Here is a 21,509-nt window from a genome sequence, read left to right as displayed (position 1 = left end):
GGTCACGAAACGACGCAGAAACTCCTTCGGGTTACGTTTGAACATGGCCAAACACTGCTCCGAAGTAGTCAGTCGGTTCCGTTTTTGCTCCTCCGTGAGTAAACGCGGCACCCACCTCGCCGATACTGTCTTCATACCCAATTTTTCTTCTAATATGTTTTGTACCCGCTCGATTGGAACATTTACAGCATCAACGATTTCTCGAAGTTCAATTCGGCGGTCGGCTAAAACGATATTTTCAATTTTCTTAACCATATCGTCTGTAGTCACCTCAATTGGGCGGCCTGGGCGATCCTCATCAAAGACGGTTGTTCTCCCCCGCTTAAACTCGTTAAACCAGTATCTGACGGTTGTCATAGAAGGAGCACATTCATGGTAAACCGCTTGCATTCTTACTTTTATTTCATCACATGTTTTTCCTTCCAAAAACAAGAATCTAATTACAGACCGATACTGCTCTTTCTCCATTTTCACAATTTTAAGTTCACGCTTTCACTGAATCGCTGTCAAATGAGAAAAAAACAAAAGAATGCTGTTTTTTTTTAAAATTTTTCCACCTCTGAAAAATGGCTTAAAACGATTGTATACATATTTTCGGCCCGTGATATTAATACATTTGGAAAACGGGTACTTATCAAACAGCCCTCGTAATATGCCAACCTCACCTAATCTATCTATATATATAAATGCACGTGTCCTGACTGATTGACTGACTGACTGACTGACTCATCAACGCAGAGCCGAAACTACAAATGCTAGAAAGTTGAAGTTTGCACATTAGGTTGAATTTATAAAGTGTACAAGAGCTAAGAAGCGATTTTGAGAAATTCAACCCCTAAGAAGGTTAAAAAGGGGATGAAAGTTTGTATGGGGTCCAAGTTTTATTTTGATCTAGGAAATTGAAACTTCGTAAAAAGATATATTATCAAAATACAAGAAAACTAATTTCGCCGTTTTTAAAAATTCATCCCCTAAGGTGGTGAAAAAGGGGTTGAAAGTTTGTATGGAGATCGAAAAAATTTTGAGTGCTGGACTTGAAACTTTGTATATGGGCATTGGGCATATTATTAAAATATAAGAAAAGAAATTTCAGCGTTTTTAAAAATTCATCCCCTAACAGGGTTAAAAAGGGGTTGAAAGATGGAATCCATTACAAATTCTTTGAAACTTCTTATAAACGCGTAACATAAAATAAAAAAATAACATTAATTGAACATTATTAAAAATTCAACCGCTAAGGGGGTATAAAAGGGGATGAAAGTTTGTCTTGGGGTTCAAATTTTATTGGAAGCTAGGAACTTGAAACTTCGTAAAAAGGTATTAAAATAAAAGAGAAGAAAACTAATTTCAGCGTTTTTGAAATTCATCCCCCAAGGTGGTGAAAAAGGGGTTGAAAATTTGTATGCAGATCAAATATTTTTTTTTAGTGCGGGACTTGAATCTTTGTATAAAGACATATTATAAGAATACAAGAAAAGTGATTTCAGCGTTTTTAAAAATTCATCCCTTAAAAGGGTTAAATAGGGGTTGAAAGTTTGTATGGAGATCAAACATTTTTTTGTGTGCGGGACTTGAATCTTTGTATAAAGATATATTATTAGAATACAAGAAAAGTAATTTCGGCATTTTTGTAAATTCATCCTTTAGTTGGTAAAAAAGGGGTTGAAAATTTGTATGGAGGTTAAAGATTTATTTGAGTGCGGGACTTGAATCGTTGTATAAAGGCATATTATTAGAATAAATAAAAAGTAGGAAATTTCAGCTTTTTTTTTATTCAGCCCCTAAAAGGTTTAAGAAGGGGTTGAAAGTTGGTAGAGAATTCAAATTTTATTTAAAGCTAGGAACTTCAAACTTCGTAAATAGGTAGTTAGGTAGTAGGTTTTACTAAATAGTGGATTTGAAAATATGCTGGGAGTTGAGAGGGATTTTATATCGAGAACAATTTTATTCAGTTAGGGGCTTGAAACTTCGTAGCCAGGTTGTGTATAATAATTAACAAATGATTAACAGACCCTACTGCTATCTTTTGCTGCATAACGTTCTAAGCTAATGTAGAATATACAGAGTGTTTCCTGTAACAGGAGCAATAAATTAAACTATAGGCTGTACTACTCAAACTGACCAACATTTGTTCAGCAACTTTTGAAAATAACTCGTGTTTTGTATTTTATTACACTTTAAAGTTTATTCTAAGACGCAATGTATTGCAAATTTTGTTATGTTTAAAGCGTGACAAGCAACGTCAACAAAGTTTTGACATTAGTGTGTTTGACGGTCAAACACACTAATGTCAGCGTACATTGAAGGCAATATTTATTTTGTATGAAAAAGAGGAAGTCTAAAGGATTCATATTTTAAAAAGTTGCTGAACAAATGTTGGTCAGTTTGAGGAGTACAATACAGCCTTTAGTTTAATTTATTGCTCCTGTCACAGGAAGCATTCTGTATAACCACCAATGTACAAATCCACGCGTACGAAGTCGCGGGCAACAGCTAGTTATGTATAGTCCTAAGATATATGTATGCAGGATACGGGTGTCATTCAGAATCCCTAAAAACGTTTGTCCTAAAGTCACTTACCCTAACTGGTTTGTCCTAATGGGCACATGCCCTAACGATCAATTGTCATAAAGATTATTTTCCATAATGTAAAGTTCTGAAAAATGGTTAGGTTTTAGAACTTGCTGCCACAAAAGTGGGTTAGGTTAGGGTTAGAACTGCGTCCCTCGCAAAAAAGAAAATATGCTTAATAACATTAGGATAAGTAATCAATCATTAGGGAAACCGAAATTAGGGTTTTTAGTGTTAGGACAACTGATCATTATGACAAACAACATTAGGGAATGCAAAGATAGGAGAAAAGACTTTAGGGATTCAGATATAGATCCGCAGGATACAATTTAATAGAGAATGCATGCAGGATAAGTACTGTTTCATTTTGCCTCATAATCGGCAAAAATATGTTTTCATAAAAGCACCCAAAAACCGAAAAAAAAGTTTCAATCATATTTTCAATGTAAAGAAACTCGTTTTCAAAATAATAGTTTATTGAACATTGCTCATAAATTCTTTAGTAATAACACTTTTACATGGAAACAAGCCTGCAGCTATCAATTTATCAGCCATCGCAACTTCAACGTTCTTTATTTACACCAATTACATCTTTTTTATAAAGAAAAGCCCAAAACCAAAATGTGTCCAATCATTCGACGAAAATGGACGTAATCACCTTAATGCAGGTCCTTAATACAATTCGAACCCAATTGTTGAAGACAGTCATTTAAGTACTTTAGTTTATTTTGTGTACAGCTGTATATATGTATATGGCACAAACCGGAAAGTACTTTAAGTAGGTATATAAATAAGTTTGGGTGTCATTATACGGTGTTTTACCACAGCGGTATCTTTGTTGATTCTCGGTCAAACAAATATTGTTGTGAGTTCACCTTTCGGGAATATGAAAGTTGTTGTTACTCGTCATTATTTCGCAGCGATATTTTGTTATATTTTTTTACTTCAAAAATGTTTGATATGGTATCAACATAATGAACACAATTTAATGTGTTATATAAATTATAGTTAATAATTTATTTTACTAATAGTATAATATATATAGCAGTGTCGGTCAATATCACTAGATACCAACCAGTATTATAAATGCCTGTCTGTGTGTTACTTTCCTAACCGCTTAATCGATTCAGATAACGCTACTAGTGTAAAATAAACTTCTGACGTTAAATTAATGTATGTCAACATTTCATTTTAGGATGATGTGTTTCTATGTACTTAGGTAACATACCACTTCGATGTCGGTGTTATGAATAATGTGACGTTTCATTATTTGTATTGTATTGTTATATAACATACAGTAATTTATATCTATGTCATCAAGTGCTTGTAGAACTGTTTGAAAATGGTTTATTTATTTGCATTTTTTTTTACTCCTGATGAATTTTTTGCCTTTCCTTGGTCCCTTTTTTCTTATATGACATTTTGTTTTAGTTCATTATTTATATATTCGGAGTGTTTCTACTCAAAATAATACAAATTAAAATAAATGTTAGTTAGCACATATTTTGTACCTTATTAATAGAAACAATAACAACTTTTAGAAGCAGAACATATGTATTACAGCGCCTTGTCTTGTTTGACCAATAAGGTCAGTTATTACTTTAATAAGCAGAAGTCATAACACTCCTCCTATGCCCATATTCGATGCATCGCCGGGCAACGATTGGTCAAGGCATCGTAATGCTAATGAAAAAATTTTAGCGCTCCATATTCGGAATCGCAGTTCCAGAACCTTTTTAAGACAAACCAATAGCTACTAGTTAGGTATCAGAACATTTTCTTTGTTTGTCAAATTGCAAATTACAAGGTTAATTTTTTTTCCCTAAAGTTACATCAAGATAAGTCTACAACGATTTTGATAGCACACGCAGTGCAAGTGTTATTTGAAACGTTGAACTTCTATGACATTATGACGTATAAATAACACTTGCACTGCGCTATCAAAATGCAGACTTGTCTAGGTCTAACTCTAACTTAGTACTCGGAACTTTAATTTATTTTTAGTATATTTTCTTTTATGTCCAATTTTGTTTAATATGATATGATGTTCTTCAATACATGATTTGTATCAAGTCAAGGTACTTGCACTAGCTTATAATCAAAATACTGGTTAGGGTGACTGCTATAGTTATGGGCCACTCTATGATAAGTGGGCACTCTTATCAATAAGACTTATATTGCCTTGTTTCTTTCTGATTTGTTAAAGAGTGGCCAATTACCATGGAGGACCAACCACTATAGCAGTCACCCTACTCTCCTGTTTTAATGGTTTGTTATGATGGCTTATCACAACAATATCAAACTTACCTCACATCACTACATTTACCTTGAATTTTGATACTTGTCAGAACACATCTTTGACTAAAAATGTATTGAAATGACATGTTTCAAAATTTCTATTGAAACCTATATAAATACCTATAAGCTTAAATATTTACTAATACAAAGGTCAAATCTGTTGGCAGGTGACAGCAGTGGGGGTGTCAGGGTTAATGATGCGAGCGCGCGGGGCGCGGGGGGACGCTGATCAAAGCGTGCCACACACACATGAGCAGCCACGCACACAACATGTTCACCAGGTTGGTAAACCCTCAGAATGACTCACACTGTGAAGTACCATGCCTGACAGGAGTGTCGGCCGATACTCAGTTCATATTTTCTAGCCATTCCAACGGAAACGGATAGGTATCTTGGTCAACAAGCAAACTTAACATTAAAAATTCCACCAACGTTTCGGGTACACGGTTTGCTCCGTGATCACACAATGTCACACTCGAGAAATGTTGGAGGTAATTTCAGACTCATTTTATTCCCGATTAAATCCTGTTTAAATATGTAAAAATCTTTAATCGCATCCAATAGGTAGAGGGAGTCCCGGGGATTTAACCAGGGTGTAGATTTGAACGAATTTATAAAAACTGGCCAAGAGCAGTCGGCCCATGCTCATGCAGGGTTCCGTAGTAATCGGCCCAATCAAAGCAACCAGGATTCAAATGGCCCCAAATGCGTAAGGGTATAGATATTGTCGATACAACTATTACAGAAGTCGGAGGAGAGTTTTCACTGGTCGCTAATAATTATAATTACTTACTTGGATCGAACACGAAGAGTAATAGCCACGTGATAATGATAACATTTATCTACAAGGTCTAAAACCTATAGATATAGGTACAGTCAGTAATACTTTTCGCTTATCACCTTTGCATACAAACTTCTATGCAGGTCACTTTTCTCTGCAGCTGACTGTACCTTCCTTGATGAGTGATGACTATGATATCATTGATATCACACTTTAAGTACCTACTTACGCCAATACAAGTTCAGTGAAACTATTTTGATGCTATACGACGCACTCGTCGCACGTTTTAACACATATGTAGTAAACTAGACCAATATTTTGAAATTAATTTGCACATTTCGTCATTTTTTAGCGATAGTGAGTTAGCGACCATTTCAAAGAATTATGTATGAATTTCGAGGAAATGGAGATCCTTTGTGATATGTTATTTTACGTCATTTTCTAGGTAACTAATAGGCGCCATCATTATGTACTAGGGTTTGCTCCCGGTACTGAGTTTGTATGGCGAGAACCGGGAATTCCCGGGAATTCCCGGTTCTTGCCATACAAACTCAGTACCGGGAGCAAACCCTATTATGTACGTACAGTGAAATAATTTCTATACAATAAATCAGAATTGCGATGCATGATTGGGGTGCCAAGTTCTAGTTTGTTTGGGATGTAATGTAATTAAAGTTCAGGATTTGACTTGACTAGTTATTACGTACACGTTTTTTTTTAATATTTGTCTATATTACCTACTTCTCTAAAATTTAGTTTGATTCGTACAATTTCCCTTATTATAATAATATTCCCTTGAGAAAAATAACATTTTGTCATAATTAAAATACAAATCTCACGTGAATACAGCCTGGACAAAATGCTGATACAGGTTATTTGTATAATTCAAATGAAATTAGTTCTCGGTACAGTTCTGTTGTTCTGTTAACACTTCTACTGCTAATAGGTGACGCTGGGCCGCTCAAGAATTCACGTCAAGTGATAATTGCTTATTACAATGAACGTAAAGGCACGATCCATTTGACTGATGTCGAGTCCCACCTTATTTTACGAGCACCAGATATATTTTGAAGTTTTGACATAAATCTAAAACAACGAGAGGTTTAAGAAGAAGTTCAAATCGTTTTAAAATCTGATAGTTTTTCAAACTTACAACTATAATGTTACACTTTACATATCAATGTACGGCCATAATATTATTTTAACGATTAAGACAATAATGGTTAAGTGTTTTACTACACTCAGGAACACAGAAAACGGGCGTTCTTGCCACCTCGCCCTCGCGCAACCACCTAGCGTATAAAAACATTTATGAAGGAATTATTAGGGGTTATATTTTTGGTTTGAATTGTTTTTTTAGAATCCTTCAACTAAATACCTATGTGACGTCAATAACGTTATGAGAAACTAGCCTTAACTAGACTAAATGACAATAAAACGCGTCATCAATTAGGATTGTTAACGTGTCTCAAGTTTAGGAACGCTGTAACTTACGTGTCGAATTAGTGTCTACAACGTAAGTAAGTAAATAGTAAAAAATAGTGTCCTATGGAAATTTGGAAACGGGTCATGGCGAAATAGGTACTAATTGCATAACCACGGGATGTCTCCAGTGGCTTAAGATCAGACTGCGGAGTTCAAACACATGAGCATGTCGTTGATGTCGTAAGTAAGTATATTATTACGTAGTCCGACTGCTTTGTCCTACTAGTCGGACGACGTGGATTTATTTTTCCCGTTGGTTCGTCGTTCGTTATCTTACATTATTCAGTTAGATATATATAACAATAAAAAAAAATTACTTAATTGTTTTTATTATAATGACTTGGTGAGAGTTTCTAGTACGATTAATCGATCTAACAGGAAGAAAAAGGCCAGGTAGACCGATCACTCGAACTAAGCGGAATTGCGAATCCATGCAGGCCGATTAGTCGATCTAACAGGAATTAAAAAGGCCAGGTAGACCGATCACTCGGGCGACATGGAATTGCCATTCCATGCAGTCCGATAGACGAACCAACGGGAAAAATAAATCCACGTCATCCGACTAGTAGGACAAAGCAGTCGGACTACATGGCCACAGGGATTATTTTTGTTACGAATGCCTAATTTAAAATTATTTAAAAAAATTGTAGACACCATAGATACGCATTTTATCTATGGAAAACGGTAGTTACCGACTACTCACGCGCACACAATGACACAATTAATATTAATATTTTTTTCTAAATCGTACAATATTTTACTCCTATTATTGTATAGGCATATACAATAATACTCAAAATAAGACGTGGTTAATAATAATAAGACGTGGATTTATTTAAAATTTTACTCCTATTATTGTATAGGCATATACAATAATAGGAGTAAAATTTTGGACGATTTAGAAAAATTATATTTTTAATTGTGTCATTGTGTGCGCGTGAGTAATCAATAACTACAGTTTTCCATAGATAAAATGCGTACCTATGGTGTCTACAATAATCATAAAATAGGTACCTACAGTAGCTGTGGGATTTCAACGTTCAGAGAGGTAAGAAACACATATTAAACAACTAATTAGTAATTTATATTTGTAAACGCTTTAACTTACCGACAACCGACAAGGCCGACATTCCCTACATAACTCAAATTGTCTTAAATTTTTTTGTTTGCCTAAACCACTAAAATAACGTAATGCGCGTAAGACCATTACGGCGGCGGCGGGAAGGCGTCGCGCACGAGATAGCCAATATGGACATAATGGTACGACATTAAAATGTTGGTTAAGTCCCACTAAAGAAAACAAGAATGTATCTGTTAACATGATTTATAATGTTTTACAATAAAATTAATTTAGAACGTACCGTACCTATACACGTAGCCAAACCAAATTATGTACAATGGAACGAAACGTGTATTTTCCAATAAAAAAAATTTGAGATATATTTTTTTGACAAAAATGTACCTATTAGTTTTTTCTCGTAAATCGTAAGATAGGGTTAGGTGGGGTAAATATAAAACACGGGTAAAGAAAAAACTAAGTTTTTGGTATTAAAAATTTAGTCTTATTTTTACCCGTGTTTTATTTTTACCTCACCTGACCCTATCTAGAATTTTACGATTTACGCGGACATAAAAGTCAAATACCTATAATTTAAGAACACTTATGTTTTTATTATTATACACAATGCTGATAAGAAGGCCATACCTATGTCAGAATTCATATGACGTAGGAGTTTAATCCCGGCACGTGGTACCGATGTACCACTTGATAACCCATAAGCCGATCATGGCCTATTCAAAATCATTCAACAACCATATCAGAACCTTCCATACAACTATCTCGCACTAATACCGTGATGTTATACGAGATAGCAACACTGAAAAATTTTATAACAACAGAACTAGACGGCCCACTGCTATCTTTTACTAAAGCGTCGATTGGGAGTGAGATAGTAGCTTTTGAAGGGTCTGATTTTAAATTAAAATGTTTGACAGGTACATTTGTACGCAATTATACCAGTCTTTAGCTATTTCTTTGACACGCTCGGTTGAAATAATTTTGTTAATGGCCACATCATGAAACCTAAGCTAACGATATCATGAAGTGATCAATTCTAAGATGGCATAGGTATAACGTTATTAATAGGTTGATTTACGAATATCATGAAAGATAGCGCAGATTTTATACCTCGTGCCAGCTCCTATATATTTACAAAAATATCAGAATTTAACAAAAGACATACTTAATAATACCGCGGGGACAGCTTGTGGCGAGCTGACGGTGAGTGGCGACACCACGGACCCCTATTCCAGAGGGCCCTGTCATCTGGTCCTCGCCCAGTGTTGGCCGAACGTTAATCCCAATTACCATTAAAAATTAACCATTGAAAAGGATAATTCGAATTAACCATTAACCATTGAAGGAAAATTAATTGTCAATTCGCATTAACATCAATTTGCATTAATATTAATTTATTTCGAACCATTAAAAATTAAAAAGAATTAATGGTTAATGCTTCACAAACCATTAAAAATTAAATCAATTTTTAATGACAATTAAAAATATTATTGATAATTATCAATTAACAAAAATATATCGTAATTTTATAAAGGCGCCCGTAATTTTTATCTAGCTAGTGGACCTCAGGTTTGGTGCAACATAGAAACACGCCGTTTGGTCATCCGACTCGTCTTGATGAGCACTTGGGAGACCAGTACCCAAGATAGAGCTGATGCTGAACCCTGGGTGTACCTAGTGGAATTCAGGTTTGGTGCAACATACACATACGCCGTTTAGGCTATTCGACTCGTCACAATGAGCACTTGGGAGAGCAGTACCCAAGATGGAGCTGATGCTGAACCTTGGCTGTACCTAGTGGAACTCAGGTTTGGTGCAACATAGACAAACGCCGTTTTGGTCATCCGACTCGTCTTGGTGAGAACTTGGGAGAGCAGTACCCAAGATAGAGCTCATGCTGAACCCTGGCAGTACCTGATGGAACTCAGGTTTGGTGCAACATAGACAAACGCCGTTTTGGTCATCCGACTCGTCTTGATGAGCACTTGGAGAGCAGTACCCAAGGTAGAGCTGATGCTGAACCCTGGCAGTACCTAATGGAACTCAGGTTTGGTGCAACATAGACAAACGCCGTTTTGGTCATCCGACTCGTCTTGGTGAGCACTTAGGAGAGCAGTACCCAAGATAGAGCTGATGCTGAACCCTGGCAGTACCTAGTGGAACTCAGGTTTGGTGCAACATAGACACACGCCGTTTAGGCTATTCGACTCGTCACAATGAGCACTTGGGAGAGCAGTACCCAAGAGGGAGCTGATGCTGAACCTTGGCTGTACCTAGTGGAACTCAGGTTTGGTGCAACATAAACAAACGCCGTTTTGGTCATCCGACTCGTCTTGATGAGAACTTGGAGAGCAGTACCTAAGATAGAGCTAATGCTGAACCCTGGCAGTACCTAGTGGAACTCAGGTTTGGTGCAACATAGACACACGCCGTTTTGGTCATCCAACTCGCCTTGATGAGCAATTGGGAGAGCAGTACCCAAGATAGAGCTGATGCTGAACCCAGGCAGTACCTAATGGAACTCAGGTTTGGTGCAACATAGACAAACGCCGTTTTGGTCATCCGACTCGTCTTGATGAGCACTTGGGAGAGCAGTACCCATGTTAGAGCTGATGCTGAACCCTGGCTGTACTTAGTGGAACTCAGGTTTGGTGCAACATAGACACACGCCGTTTTGGTCATCCGACTCGTCTTGATGAGCACTTGGGAGAGCAATACCCAAGATAGAGCTGATGCTGAACCCTGGCTGTACCTAGTGGAACTCAGGTTTGGTGCAATATAGACACCCGCCGTTTTGGTCATCCGACTTGTCTTGATGAGCACTTGGGAGACAAGTACCCAAGATAGAGCTGATGCTGAACCCTGGGTGTACCTAGTGGAATTCAGGTTTGGTGCAACATACACACACGCCGTTTTGGTCATCCGACTCGTCTTGATGAGCACTTGAGAGAGCAGTACCCAAGATAGAGCTGATGCTGAACCCTGGCAGTACCTAATGGAACACAGGTTCGGTGCAACATAGACAAACGCCGTTTTGGTCATCCGACTCGTCTTGATGAGCACTTGGGAGAGCAGTACCCAAGATAGAGCTGATGCTGAACCCTGGCTGTACCTAGTGGAACTCAGGTTTGGTGCAACATAGACACATGCCGTTTTGGTCATCCGACTCGTCTTGATGAGCACTTGGGAGAGCAGTACCCATGTTAGAGCTGATGCTGAACCCTGGCTGTACTTAGTGGAACTCAGGTTTGGTGCAACATAGACACACGCCGTTTTGGTCATCCGACTCGTCTTGATGAGCACTTGGGAGAGCAATACCCAAGATAGAGCTGATGCTGAACCCTGGCTGTACCTAGTGGAACTCAGGTTTGGTGCAATATAGACACCCGCCGTTTTGGTCATCCGACTTGTCTTGATGAGCACTTGGGAGACAAGTACCCAAGATAGAGCTGATGCTGAACCCTGGGTGTACCTAGTGGAATTCAGGTTTGGTGCAACATACACACACGCCGTTTTGGTCATCCGACTCGTCTTGATGAGCACTTGAGAGAGCAGTACCCAAGATAGAGCTGATGCTGAACCCTGGCAGTACCTAATGGAACACAGGTTCGGTGCAACATAGACAAACGCCGTTTTGGTCATCCGACTCGTCTTGATGAGCACTTGGGAGAGCAGTACCCAAGATAGAGCTGATGCTGAACCCTGGCTGTACCTAGTGGAACTCAGGTTTGGTGCAACATAGACACATGCCGTTTTGGTCATCCGACTCGTCTTGATGAGCACTTGGGAGAGCAGTACCCAACATAGAGCTGATGCTGAACCCTGGCTGTACTTTGTGGAACTCAGGTTTGGTGCAACATAGACAAACGCCGTTTTGGTCATCCGACTCGTCTTGATGAGCACTTGGGAGAGCAGTACCCAAGATAGAGCTGATGCTGAACAGCTGGCTGTACCTAGTGGAACTCAGGTTTGGTGCAACATAGAAACACGTCGTTTTGGCCATCCGACTCGTCTTGATGAGCACTTGAGAGACCGTACCCAAGATAGAGCTGATGCTGAACCCTGGCTATACCTAGTGGAACTCAGGTTTGGTGCAACATAGACACATGCCGTTTTAGTCATCCGACTCCTCTTGATGAGCACTTGGAAGAGCAGCACCCAAGATAGAGCTGATGCTGAACCCTGGCTGTACCTAGTGGATCTCAGGTTTGGTGCAACATAGACACACGTCGTTTTGGTCATCCGACTTGTCTTGATGAGCACTTGGGAGAGCAGTACCCAAGATAGAGCTGATGCTGAACCTTGGCAGTACCTAATGGACCTCAGGTTTGGTGCAACATAGACAAACGCCGTTTTGGTCATCCGACTCGTCTTGATGAGCACTTGGGAGAGCAGTACCCAAGATAGAGCTGATGCTGAACCCTGGCTATACCTAGTGGAACTCAGGTTTGGTGCAACATAGGCTCACGCTATTTAGATCATTCGTCACATCTTGAACCTGCAGGTACTGCCAGGGTTCAGCATCAGCTCTATCTTGGGTACTGCTCTCCCAAGTGCTCGTCAAGATGTGACGGATGACCAAAACGGCGTTTGTCTATGTTGCACCAAACCTGAGTTCCATTAGGTACTGCCAGGGTTCAGCATCAGCTCTATCTTGGGTACTGCTCTCCCAAGTGCTCATCAAGACGAGTAGGATGACCAAAACGGCGTGTGTCTATGTTGCATCAAACCTGAATTCCACTAGGTACTGCCAGGATTCAGCATCAGCTCTATCTTGGGTACTGCTCTCCCAAGTGCTCATCAAGACGAGTCGGATGACCAAAACGGCGTGTGTCTATGTTGCACCAAACCTGAGTTCCACTAGGTACTGCCAGGGTTCAGCATCAGCTCTATCTTGGGTACTGCTCTCCCAAGTGCTCGTCAAGACGAGTCGGATGACCAAAACGGCGTTTGTCTATGTTGCACCAAACCTGAGTTCCATTAGGTACTGCCATGGTTCAGCATCAGCTCTATCTTGGGTACTGCTCTCCCAAGTGCTCATCAAGACGAGTAGGATGACCAAAACGGCGTGTGTCTATGTTGCATCAAACCTGAATTCCACTAGGTACTGCCAGGATTCAGCATCAGCTCTATCTTGGGTACTGCTCTCCCAAGTGCTCATCAAGACGAGTCGGACGACCAAAACGGCGTTTGTCTATGTTGCACCAGACCTGAGTTCCATTAGGTACTGCCAGGGTTTAGCATCAGCTCTATCTTGGGCACTGCTCTCCCAAGTGCTCATCAAGACGAGTCGGATGACCAAATCGGCGTTTGTCTACGTTGCACCAAACCTGAGTTCCATTAGGTACTGCCAGGGTTCAGTATCAGCTCTATCTTGGGTACTGCTCTCCCAAGTGCTCATCAAGACGAGTCGGATGACCAAAACGGCGTGTGTCTATGTTGCACCAAACCTGAGTTCCACTAGGTACTGCCAGGGTTCAGCATCAGCTCTATCTTGGGTACTGCTCTCCCAAGTGCTCGTCAAGACGAGTCGGATGACCAAAACGGCGTTTGTCTATGTTGCACCAAACCTGAGTTCCATTAGGTACTGCCAGGGTTCAGCATCAGCTCTATCTTGGGTACTGCTCTCCCAAGTGCTCATCAAGACGAGTCGGATGACCAAACCGGCGTTTGTCTATGTTGCACCAAACCTGAGTTCCATTAGGTACTGCCAGGGTTCAGCATCAGCTCTATCTTGGGTACTGCTCTCCCATGTGCTCATCAAGACGAGTCGGATGACCAAAACGGCGTTTGTCTATGTTGCACCAAACCTGAGGTCCATTAGGTACTGCCAGGGTTCAGCATCAGCTCTATCTTGGGTACTGCTCTCCCAAGTGCTCATCAAGACGAGTCGGATGACCAAAACGGCGTTTGTCTATGTTGCACCAAACCTGAGTTCCATTAGGTACTGCCAGGGTTCAGCATCAGCTCTATCTTGGGTACTGCTCTCCCAAGTGCTCATCAAGACGAGTCGGATGACCAAAACGGCGTGTGTCTATGTTGCACCAAACCTGAGTTCCATTAGGTACTGCCAGGGTTCAGCATCAGCTCTATCTTGGGTACTGCTCTCCCAAGCGCTCATCAAGACGAGTCGGATGACCAAAACGGCGTGTGTCTATGTTGCACCAAACCTGAGTTCCACTAGGTACAGCCAAGGTTCAGCATCAGCTCCATCTTGGGTACTGCTCTCCCAAGTGCTCATTGTGACGAGTCGAATAGCCTAAACGGCGTGTGTCTATGTTGCACCAAACCTGAGTTCCAGTATGTACCTACTGCCAGGTTTCAGGGTCATTTTGTTGTCTCATTTTAAAATATAATTCACTGAAGCTTGTATTCATATGCTTATTTTTAATTTTAATACCTAGCTCCAAGTTTCTAAGCAATAGTAACATTAATTATTAGTTTATGAAAAAATTGATTTAATTGCATTAAACGTTAATTTAGATTGACAATCAATGTAATTAAACGTCTCAAAATTCAATTCTAATTAACTTAATTTAAATTGATGCGTAATGCAATTGACTAATTGCGGATTTAATGGTTAATGGAAATTATTAATTGTTAATTAGAATTACACATTACGGCCAACACTGTCCTCGCCTCTGTGCTTGCCTTGGCCGGCCAGAGTGGAGTCGCAAGAGCGGGACTTATGCTCCAGGTTGGAAGTGTAAAATGTCATAACGCCGGCGGGCTGCTGAACGGATTAGCGGGAACTGGCTACCGCAGACTCACCTCTCGACAACCTCACAGCCACTCCAAAGTGTTGCCCTGTTGTCGCACGCACAGTGCGGGCCCCACCACCACTCGGGGCCCACTCAATGAGTTGGCGAGTCAGTGACCTGTCATTTACAATTCTGAGACTGATTGTCACGGCAGGTGTCCGCTAGTCTCTCCCATAGCCCATTATCCAGTCCATCCAACTTTCAAATCTATAGCCCATGACCTTAGTTCCCATCGCAGCACAAAAGTGCTGCACTCGGTAGTCCGGATGTATCACATTGTGCGTTCGGGGATGGTATCCGCCACGTGTATCCCTTGCTTTTAGATTAAATTGTCTTAAAGGGCCTCTGCGCTGTTGGCTTCGGCCCCACGTACGCCTCCCAAAGGTCCGGGACCCCATGGTCCCGTGATATTGGAAAGAAATACTTTATTGATAATAATAATTATTATTTGTTTCTCAATTTTGGACTTCACGGGCATATAAATCCCGGTCTTTTGATAGGCTTGCGTGTGGTTATAGATCCAACACGTAGAGGCCCTTTGGAGAGCTTTAATGTCATGTAGAACGCCTGCTAGAACCCGTTCACAGGGTTATTATTAAGAATACAGGAAACATTGGAACAAATTCACGACCCGTTGGTGTCAGTGAAACTAGCATAATATTACTTATCCCCCCGACTGTACCACATCTTTGACACACAGTTGACAGTCGGTTGCGTGATACGATATAATAGGAGGAATGTTGTGACAGCACACGTGTACTTGCCCGGTCTAATTAGATCATTGTAACTCATTATACGTATGAACGGTACATCGGATTTGATTAGGTTTTAATCTGTTAAGGGGATCAACTTATTCGTAACTGGTTTGTTTTAATGGAATTGAAAATAACAAAATGATGAGGCCTGACAGGTTGTAATTTTGTAGCCGTATCCTGTAACTGTTCATTTACTTTTTTTTTATCACTTCCGTAATTATCTACGAATGCTTTACCTGTAATATATCTAATGTCACGTACTTTATCATTAACACAATTTTTTATATAAACCCTCAATTTTGCGTTTCTAATAGGTTTTAAAGCAAGTTTATTTTAACAACTGGAACCATTACCTACAGGCTACAGTGCTTCCCATTCACAGGAATAGTAGTTTTGAATATCTCTGAATCCAAAATCTTGAAGTGTTTATAAAAAAACGATACAAACAAATTAAAGCTTGGGTAATGTGAAGCCAGAGATCGGTACTTTACGAGATTCAACTTTTTAAATGTTATAAGTATTAAGAACTTTTTAATTAATTGAAATTTCTTAAGTACCTATATCTATATAAATAATTAAATTATTCAATTTAAAACTTGGAGCCACGTATGACTACGACCTACGTAGGTACTATTAGGCTACGTAGGTAGGTACTAGATACGTACCTATCTTCATTCTGCATTTCACTCTTCACTAATATCCAAATATTTTCGAAATCCAAACAAGGAACGGGACTCCCGCAGGAAGCGACCGCAGACGTCCATAGATACACAATTAACCGCAGGCGCATCGGTACCGTAATGGATTTATGTACGTATTGATGGATCAATCAAAAGTCCACTCACGCCTGATCCGGCTTAATTGATGGATCTATTTCTAGTGCTCTTATGCTGCTTAGATCAAGCTTTTGTCTCGCCGCCTTTTGTTTTGCAGAATGTTTATTAAATTACTGTTAATAATTGATCTAATTTGCAAAACGTGATTGAAAGAACAGTAATTTAAAATTCAGCAGCATTAAATTCTGTTAGGCTGAGAGTCATATTTTTTTTTATTTTTGAGGTAAATTATGAGTCTGTTAATCGATTACAATTTGTATAGGTACACAAAATTGCGTAAAATGCGTAGCGTTCGTCCAGCGTTCAGTGTTCAGACAGGTGGTATATTTAGACCAATACAAAATGTATATCTACATATACATATATTTTCACTTTGAATTTGACTATGACACTCGAGAAAAAATTCTTACTCATATGGTTCTTATTATGCATTGTAATGATGGTTAATGGTATGTATATATTAATTAAGAGCCAACAGGAGCTAAGATTTAAATATTTTAGGTAAATATACCCGTCTCGCTAACGGAAGCGGCTCCTAAAACTAGCGCGATAAGGACAAGGCGAAAAATCCTGCGTAAAAATATCAAAAATCGAGGTTTCGTACTCTGTTTCCTCCTCCAAAACTTAACCAATCGTAACCAAATTTGGAAATCTAAATGATTATGACATTATCTGTGTCGGACCGTTTTGCTTTTTTGACTAATTGATGTCAGTTTTGAATAGCCGCCTCTCATTGCGGCATAGTCAATTAGGCCATTTTGGCCATTTTTGAAGGGCTCTAGCGCCTTAAAAAACAAAAATATCAAAAAAAGCAAAACGGTCCGACACAGATATTGACAAGATTAATCTGTGTTGAAAAAATCATTGCTCTAGCTTCAAAACCCACGGAGGAAACAGTCGAGTACGTTTGTATGGAGAAATGACCACTCCTGTTGGCTCTTAAATCGGCCTTGTATCGAGTACTGATAGGTACTAGTAATACGGACTGTTGCCTTCCTAGCCACCTAAGTGAAACCCGTCTTACATCGACGAGTACGATGAATTATCTAAGTTAATTCTTTCAAAACAAAATATTTTTTCATGTTAGATATGCATTCCATGTAAGTATTTCCTTTGTAGATTTTGATGTAGGTACCTACTGTAAAGTTTATAATAAAAAGAAAAGGATATAAAGGTAACAATAAGGTCATTTTTTAAAGGTGACAACTTTTCAAAAACCTCATATAATTATTACTTTTACCAAATCCACTTCATTAACTGATTAATGAGTCCGATGATGTTACGGTGTGAGTGCAGGCGCGCGGTTCCCACGCGCCGCGCGGGCGCCGATAAATTATCGGAATCCAATATCTGTGACTTGACTACACAACAGTTCCGGTTCGCTGAAACACTGAATCATATTTTAATGGTTAGCTATTAGATTTAGTTTGCATTGCTTACTATAAAATATAAAATTTTCAATAAGTGCTGCTAAATCTATCGGATGCAGTTTATGATACAGGGAATGCGACCGCTCGATTTCGTGTATTTCGTTCAGTAATATCTCCAGTACTAGGCATGTAAATTCTACTAATAGAATTGAAAACGAGTGGTCAATACCACTATAGATTCCCAATTTCTATCGCTCGAATTTCAAAAGTTACCATTTCGCCGTTTTCCAGCGATTTTCGAGTGACAAAATCGAGCGACCGAAATTCAAAAATCGGCCCCCAGGGCGTTTTTAGGGTTCCGTAGCCAAATGGCAAAAAACGGAACCCTTATAGATTCGTCATGTCTGTCTGTCTGTCTGTCTGTCCGTCTCTCTGTCCGTCCGTATGTCACAGCCACTTTTCTCCGAAACTATAAGAACTATACTGTTGAAACTTGGTAAGTAGATGTATTCTGTGAACCGCATTAAGATTTTCACACAAAAATAGAAAAAAAACAATAAATTTTTGGGGTTCCCCATACTTCGAACTGAAACTCAAAATTTTATTTTTCATCAAACCCATACGTGTGGGGTATCTATGGATAGGTCTTCAAAAATGATATTGAGGTTTCTAATATCATTTTTTTCTAAACTGAATAGTTTGCGCGAGAGACACTTCCAAAGTGGTAAAATGTGTGTCCCCCCCCTGTAACTTCTAAAATAAGAGAATGATAAAACTAAAAAAATATATGATGTAAATTACCATGTAAACTTCCACCGAAAATTGGTTTGAACGAGATCTAGTAAGTAGTTTTTTTTTATACGTCATAAATCGCCTAAATACGGAACCCTTCATGGGCGAGTCCGACTCGCACTTGGCCGCTTTTTTATTTCACTCATTTGTGTCACCATTTTCGCGAGAGACACCTTCAATAACAATAACGTGTTTTTGGTTATAAGTGTTAGGTATAACATACTTAGGTACATATATATTATATTAAATGTCTTAAAACATAAAAATAACAACTTATAAAATTTGTCTCGATATTGTCACTGGATATTTCCCAAAAAGTGTTTATTTTTAATAAACAACCTAATTCAAATTAAAGAAACAGTGAGAAATGTACATTTGTTCTCACACCATTTTAACAAATGATCTCTCGACCTTTTACTGATCTCACTCCAAACATTACACTTTGCTGTTTAATTGTACTTGTCAAACATTTTAAAACGAATGAATGAAATGTTCAAAAGCTAATGCGTTGTCAGTCACTTTGAAATGGATGAGTATTTAACGTCATGGTGCATATGTTATGTATTTGCGAAATTCAGTTTTTGATTACAGCGTAGACTTAAATGTAATATTTAATTATGTTAAGAAATCTAAAAATCCAATCTTCAATTTCAATAGTAACCTCCACATATGTATTATTTTTCTCGTATTCGAGGGTTAGTATTAGAACTTAATGTTCGTAGAAATCAAATGAACATACTCGTTTATGCGGATGACACAATCTTCCGTCATCACTGCTTCAGATAACAATATGAGTCAATTCGGTTGTGTTTACTTGACTGTTGAATAAAATAAAATCAAGTTTAGCAGCAAACATGCAAGAGAACAGCGAAGAAAGGAGACTTCAATCAGATGATCAATTCAATGTTAACGTGACCTTGCCAACACAATACTTAAATTCAATATAATCACTGGCAATGTTCCTTTATCATTTCGTAACTCAACATACGACCTCACCAATGATATGAAATGCGCTTTACGACCCGAATCATAATAGTTGACAGATGGTAACCGTGAGATTAAAATGGGATATACAAGCCCAGAAACCACGTTATGAGTGGTCTAAGCCAAGCCATAATAGCCTTTTTGTCAGTGTCATAAGAATTTTGACAAGGGACAGATAAGCTGGTGTATAAAATTAACCTTAGCCGAATAATGAGGTTGCGCAAGAGACATCCACTAATCGCCGCGCCTGCGCACAAAGAGTCGCGCACAATGCTCGTAATAGAGCAAAAGGAGTAGGTACATATAGCATAAAGGGCATGAGGCATATCATCGACTCAATTTGCGGGAACTTTTGTCCACTTTCTGCTATTTTATAAACGCATTATTTCAAACTGACGTTAACATTACCTTACACTTTGTCTGTAAAACATAGCAAACTTGGAAAATGCTGTCAAATTGAAATATTCGTTATACCATCTAGTTGTCCTGAAGCCAATATGGAAACCATACCTATCAATATCAGAAGCGGTTGCCCCTTGAACTGTTCCTGATCCCAATCACCTGGTGTCTCTTCCTTAGTCCAAATATATACATGTCAGGATATTTACCGATACCTAATGAGTCTTTAACCAAATAACCATGTTTCCTTCTTTCAACGCTTCGCCATGGCCCATCTCCTGCGAGTGCCCGGGACGATGTCCGCTCGTGTGGCAATAATTAGTGCATGCAAATGCAGTGCTAATGAGTGCACTATTGTGCACCGCCGAGCGTTGAACTTGCATCTTTGAGCTCTAATACGATTGAAGATTCGAGTGTACGAGTGGAGAAATAAGTGGAAAGTAAAGTTGATAGAAATACAAATCGAACAATTATCGTAAACATTTGGGATTTGTTGGTCTTTCTTCAAAAACTGAGACGTTTCCTGCTATAGGACAAATGGTTATAACTGTTCTAAGTAAAGAAAATTATTAATTAGATGATATATACATATTAATTATTTACACTCTTGATATTTTCCCAAAGTTGAATATATGGGGGCGGACAGGGTAAAATGGTTGAGGTTTCCGATTTCGGTTATATTCGAGTATGTTACACATGTATGAGTTCTCGACACAACCACAAAACATTTTTACAATTGGAAGCCTATTTCATAAATTATTGCTCTTAGAAGATTTGACTTAAGGCGAGATTTACACTTCTTTAAATGCCACGACTCAGTTATAGGAAGTATAGTGAACCAAACTAACTGCTACATTTAATTAACCCTTAAATTGCCTTTATTACCTCATATTTCGATTTCGTTTATAACTTTTTTTATGAAAAAAAAAGTGTAAAATATTTTTTTTTACTTTTTTACAAAGTTCACATTTTTTGAAAAAAAAAATTTGTATGTTATTTTGAAAGTATTGGTTGTTATCAAAATAAATAACATATAGTAGCGACATCTATATTGGTGATTCACATTACTGTGTCTGTAATATCTATATACTATGTGTCTATGGTTTAAAAAAAATAAAAGTCAGTCTGTTCTAAATCTCTTCAACGGTCGTTTCATTTAATAGGTTATGGGCCCAGCTTATGGCCTTTAGACTACTAAATCGCGAAAATATAAGTAATTTTTCAGTGTAAAAGTAATTGCAGTATTATATTTCGCAGTAGGATTAGTTAGTTAGTCGGGCAGTTTTGAACTCTGTGTATAAAAACGGACAGTGACTGTGCAAAAATAGCGGCGAACTATATAGTTAACGTGCCAAAACTTAAAGGAAGAGAGAACTACGACGAATGGGTATTTGCGGCA

At 38.7% G+C, this 21,509-nt stretch overlaps 2 protein-coding genes across 4 annotated transcripts in view; both read left to right on the top strand.

Moving 5' to 3' along the window:
• The window catches only part of LOC134663192 (golgin subfamily A member 5), a 379,694-nt gene that overhangs the window by 14,098 nt on the left and 344,087 nt on the right, over nucleotides 1–21,509 (top strand). The window lies entirely within an intron of this gene.
• LOC134663181 (PAS domain-containing protein cky-1) overlaps nucleotides 1–21,509 on the top strand; it is a 144,966-nt gene that overhangs the window by 14,717 nt on the left and 108,740 nt on the right. For both annotated transcript variants that reach the window (XM_063519563.1, XM_063519554.1), the window contains exon 2: nucleotides 5,037–5,150. In XM_063519563.1, the coding sequence (XP_063375633.1) occupies nucleotides 5,119–5,150 (32 nt within the window). In that variant the 5' untranslated portion in view covers nucleotides 5,037–5,118. The remainder of the gene's footprint in view (nucleotides 1–5,036; nucleotides 5,151–21,509) is intronic.

Source organism: Cydia amplana, chromosome 1 (genome assembly GCF_948474715.1).
Source record: "Cydia amplana chromosome 1, ilCydAmpl1.1, whole genome shotgun sequence".
NCBI classification, from domain to species: Eukaryota; Metazoa; Arthropoda; class Insecta; order Lepidoptera; family Tortricidae; genus Cydia; species Cydia amplana.
Note: the sequence above shows the minus strand (reverse complement) of the source record. Positions and strands in the feature narration are given on the sequence as shown.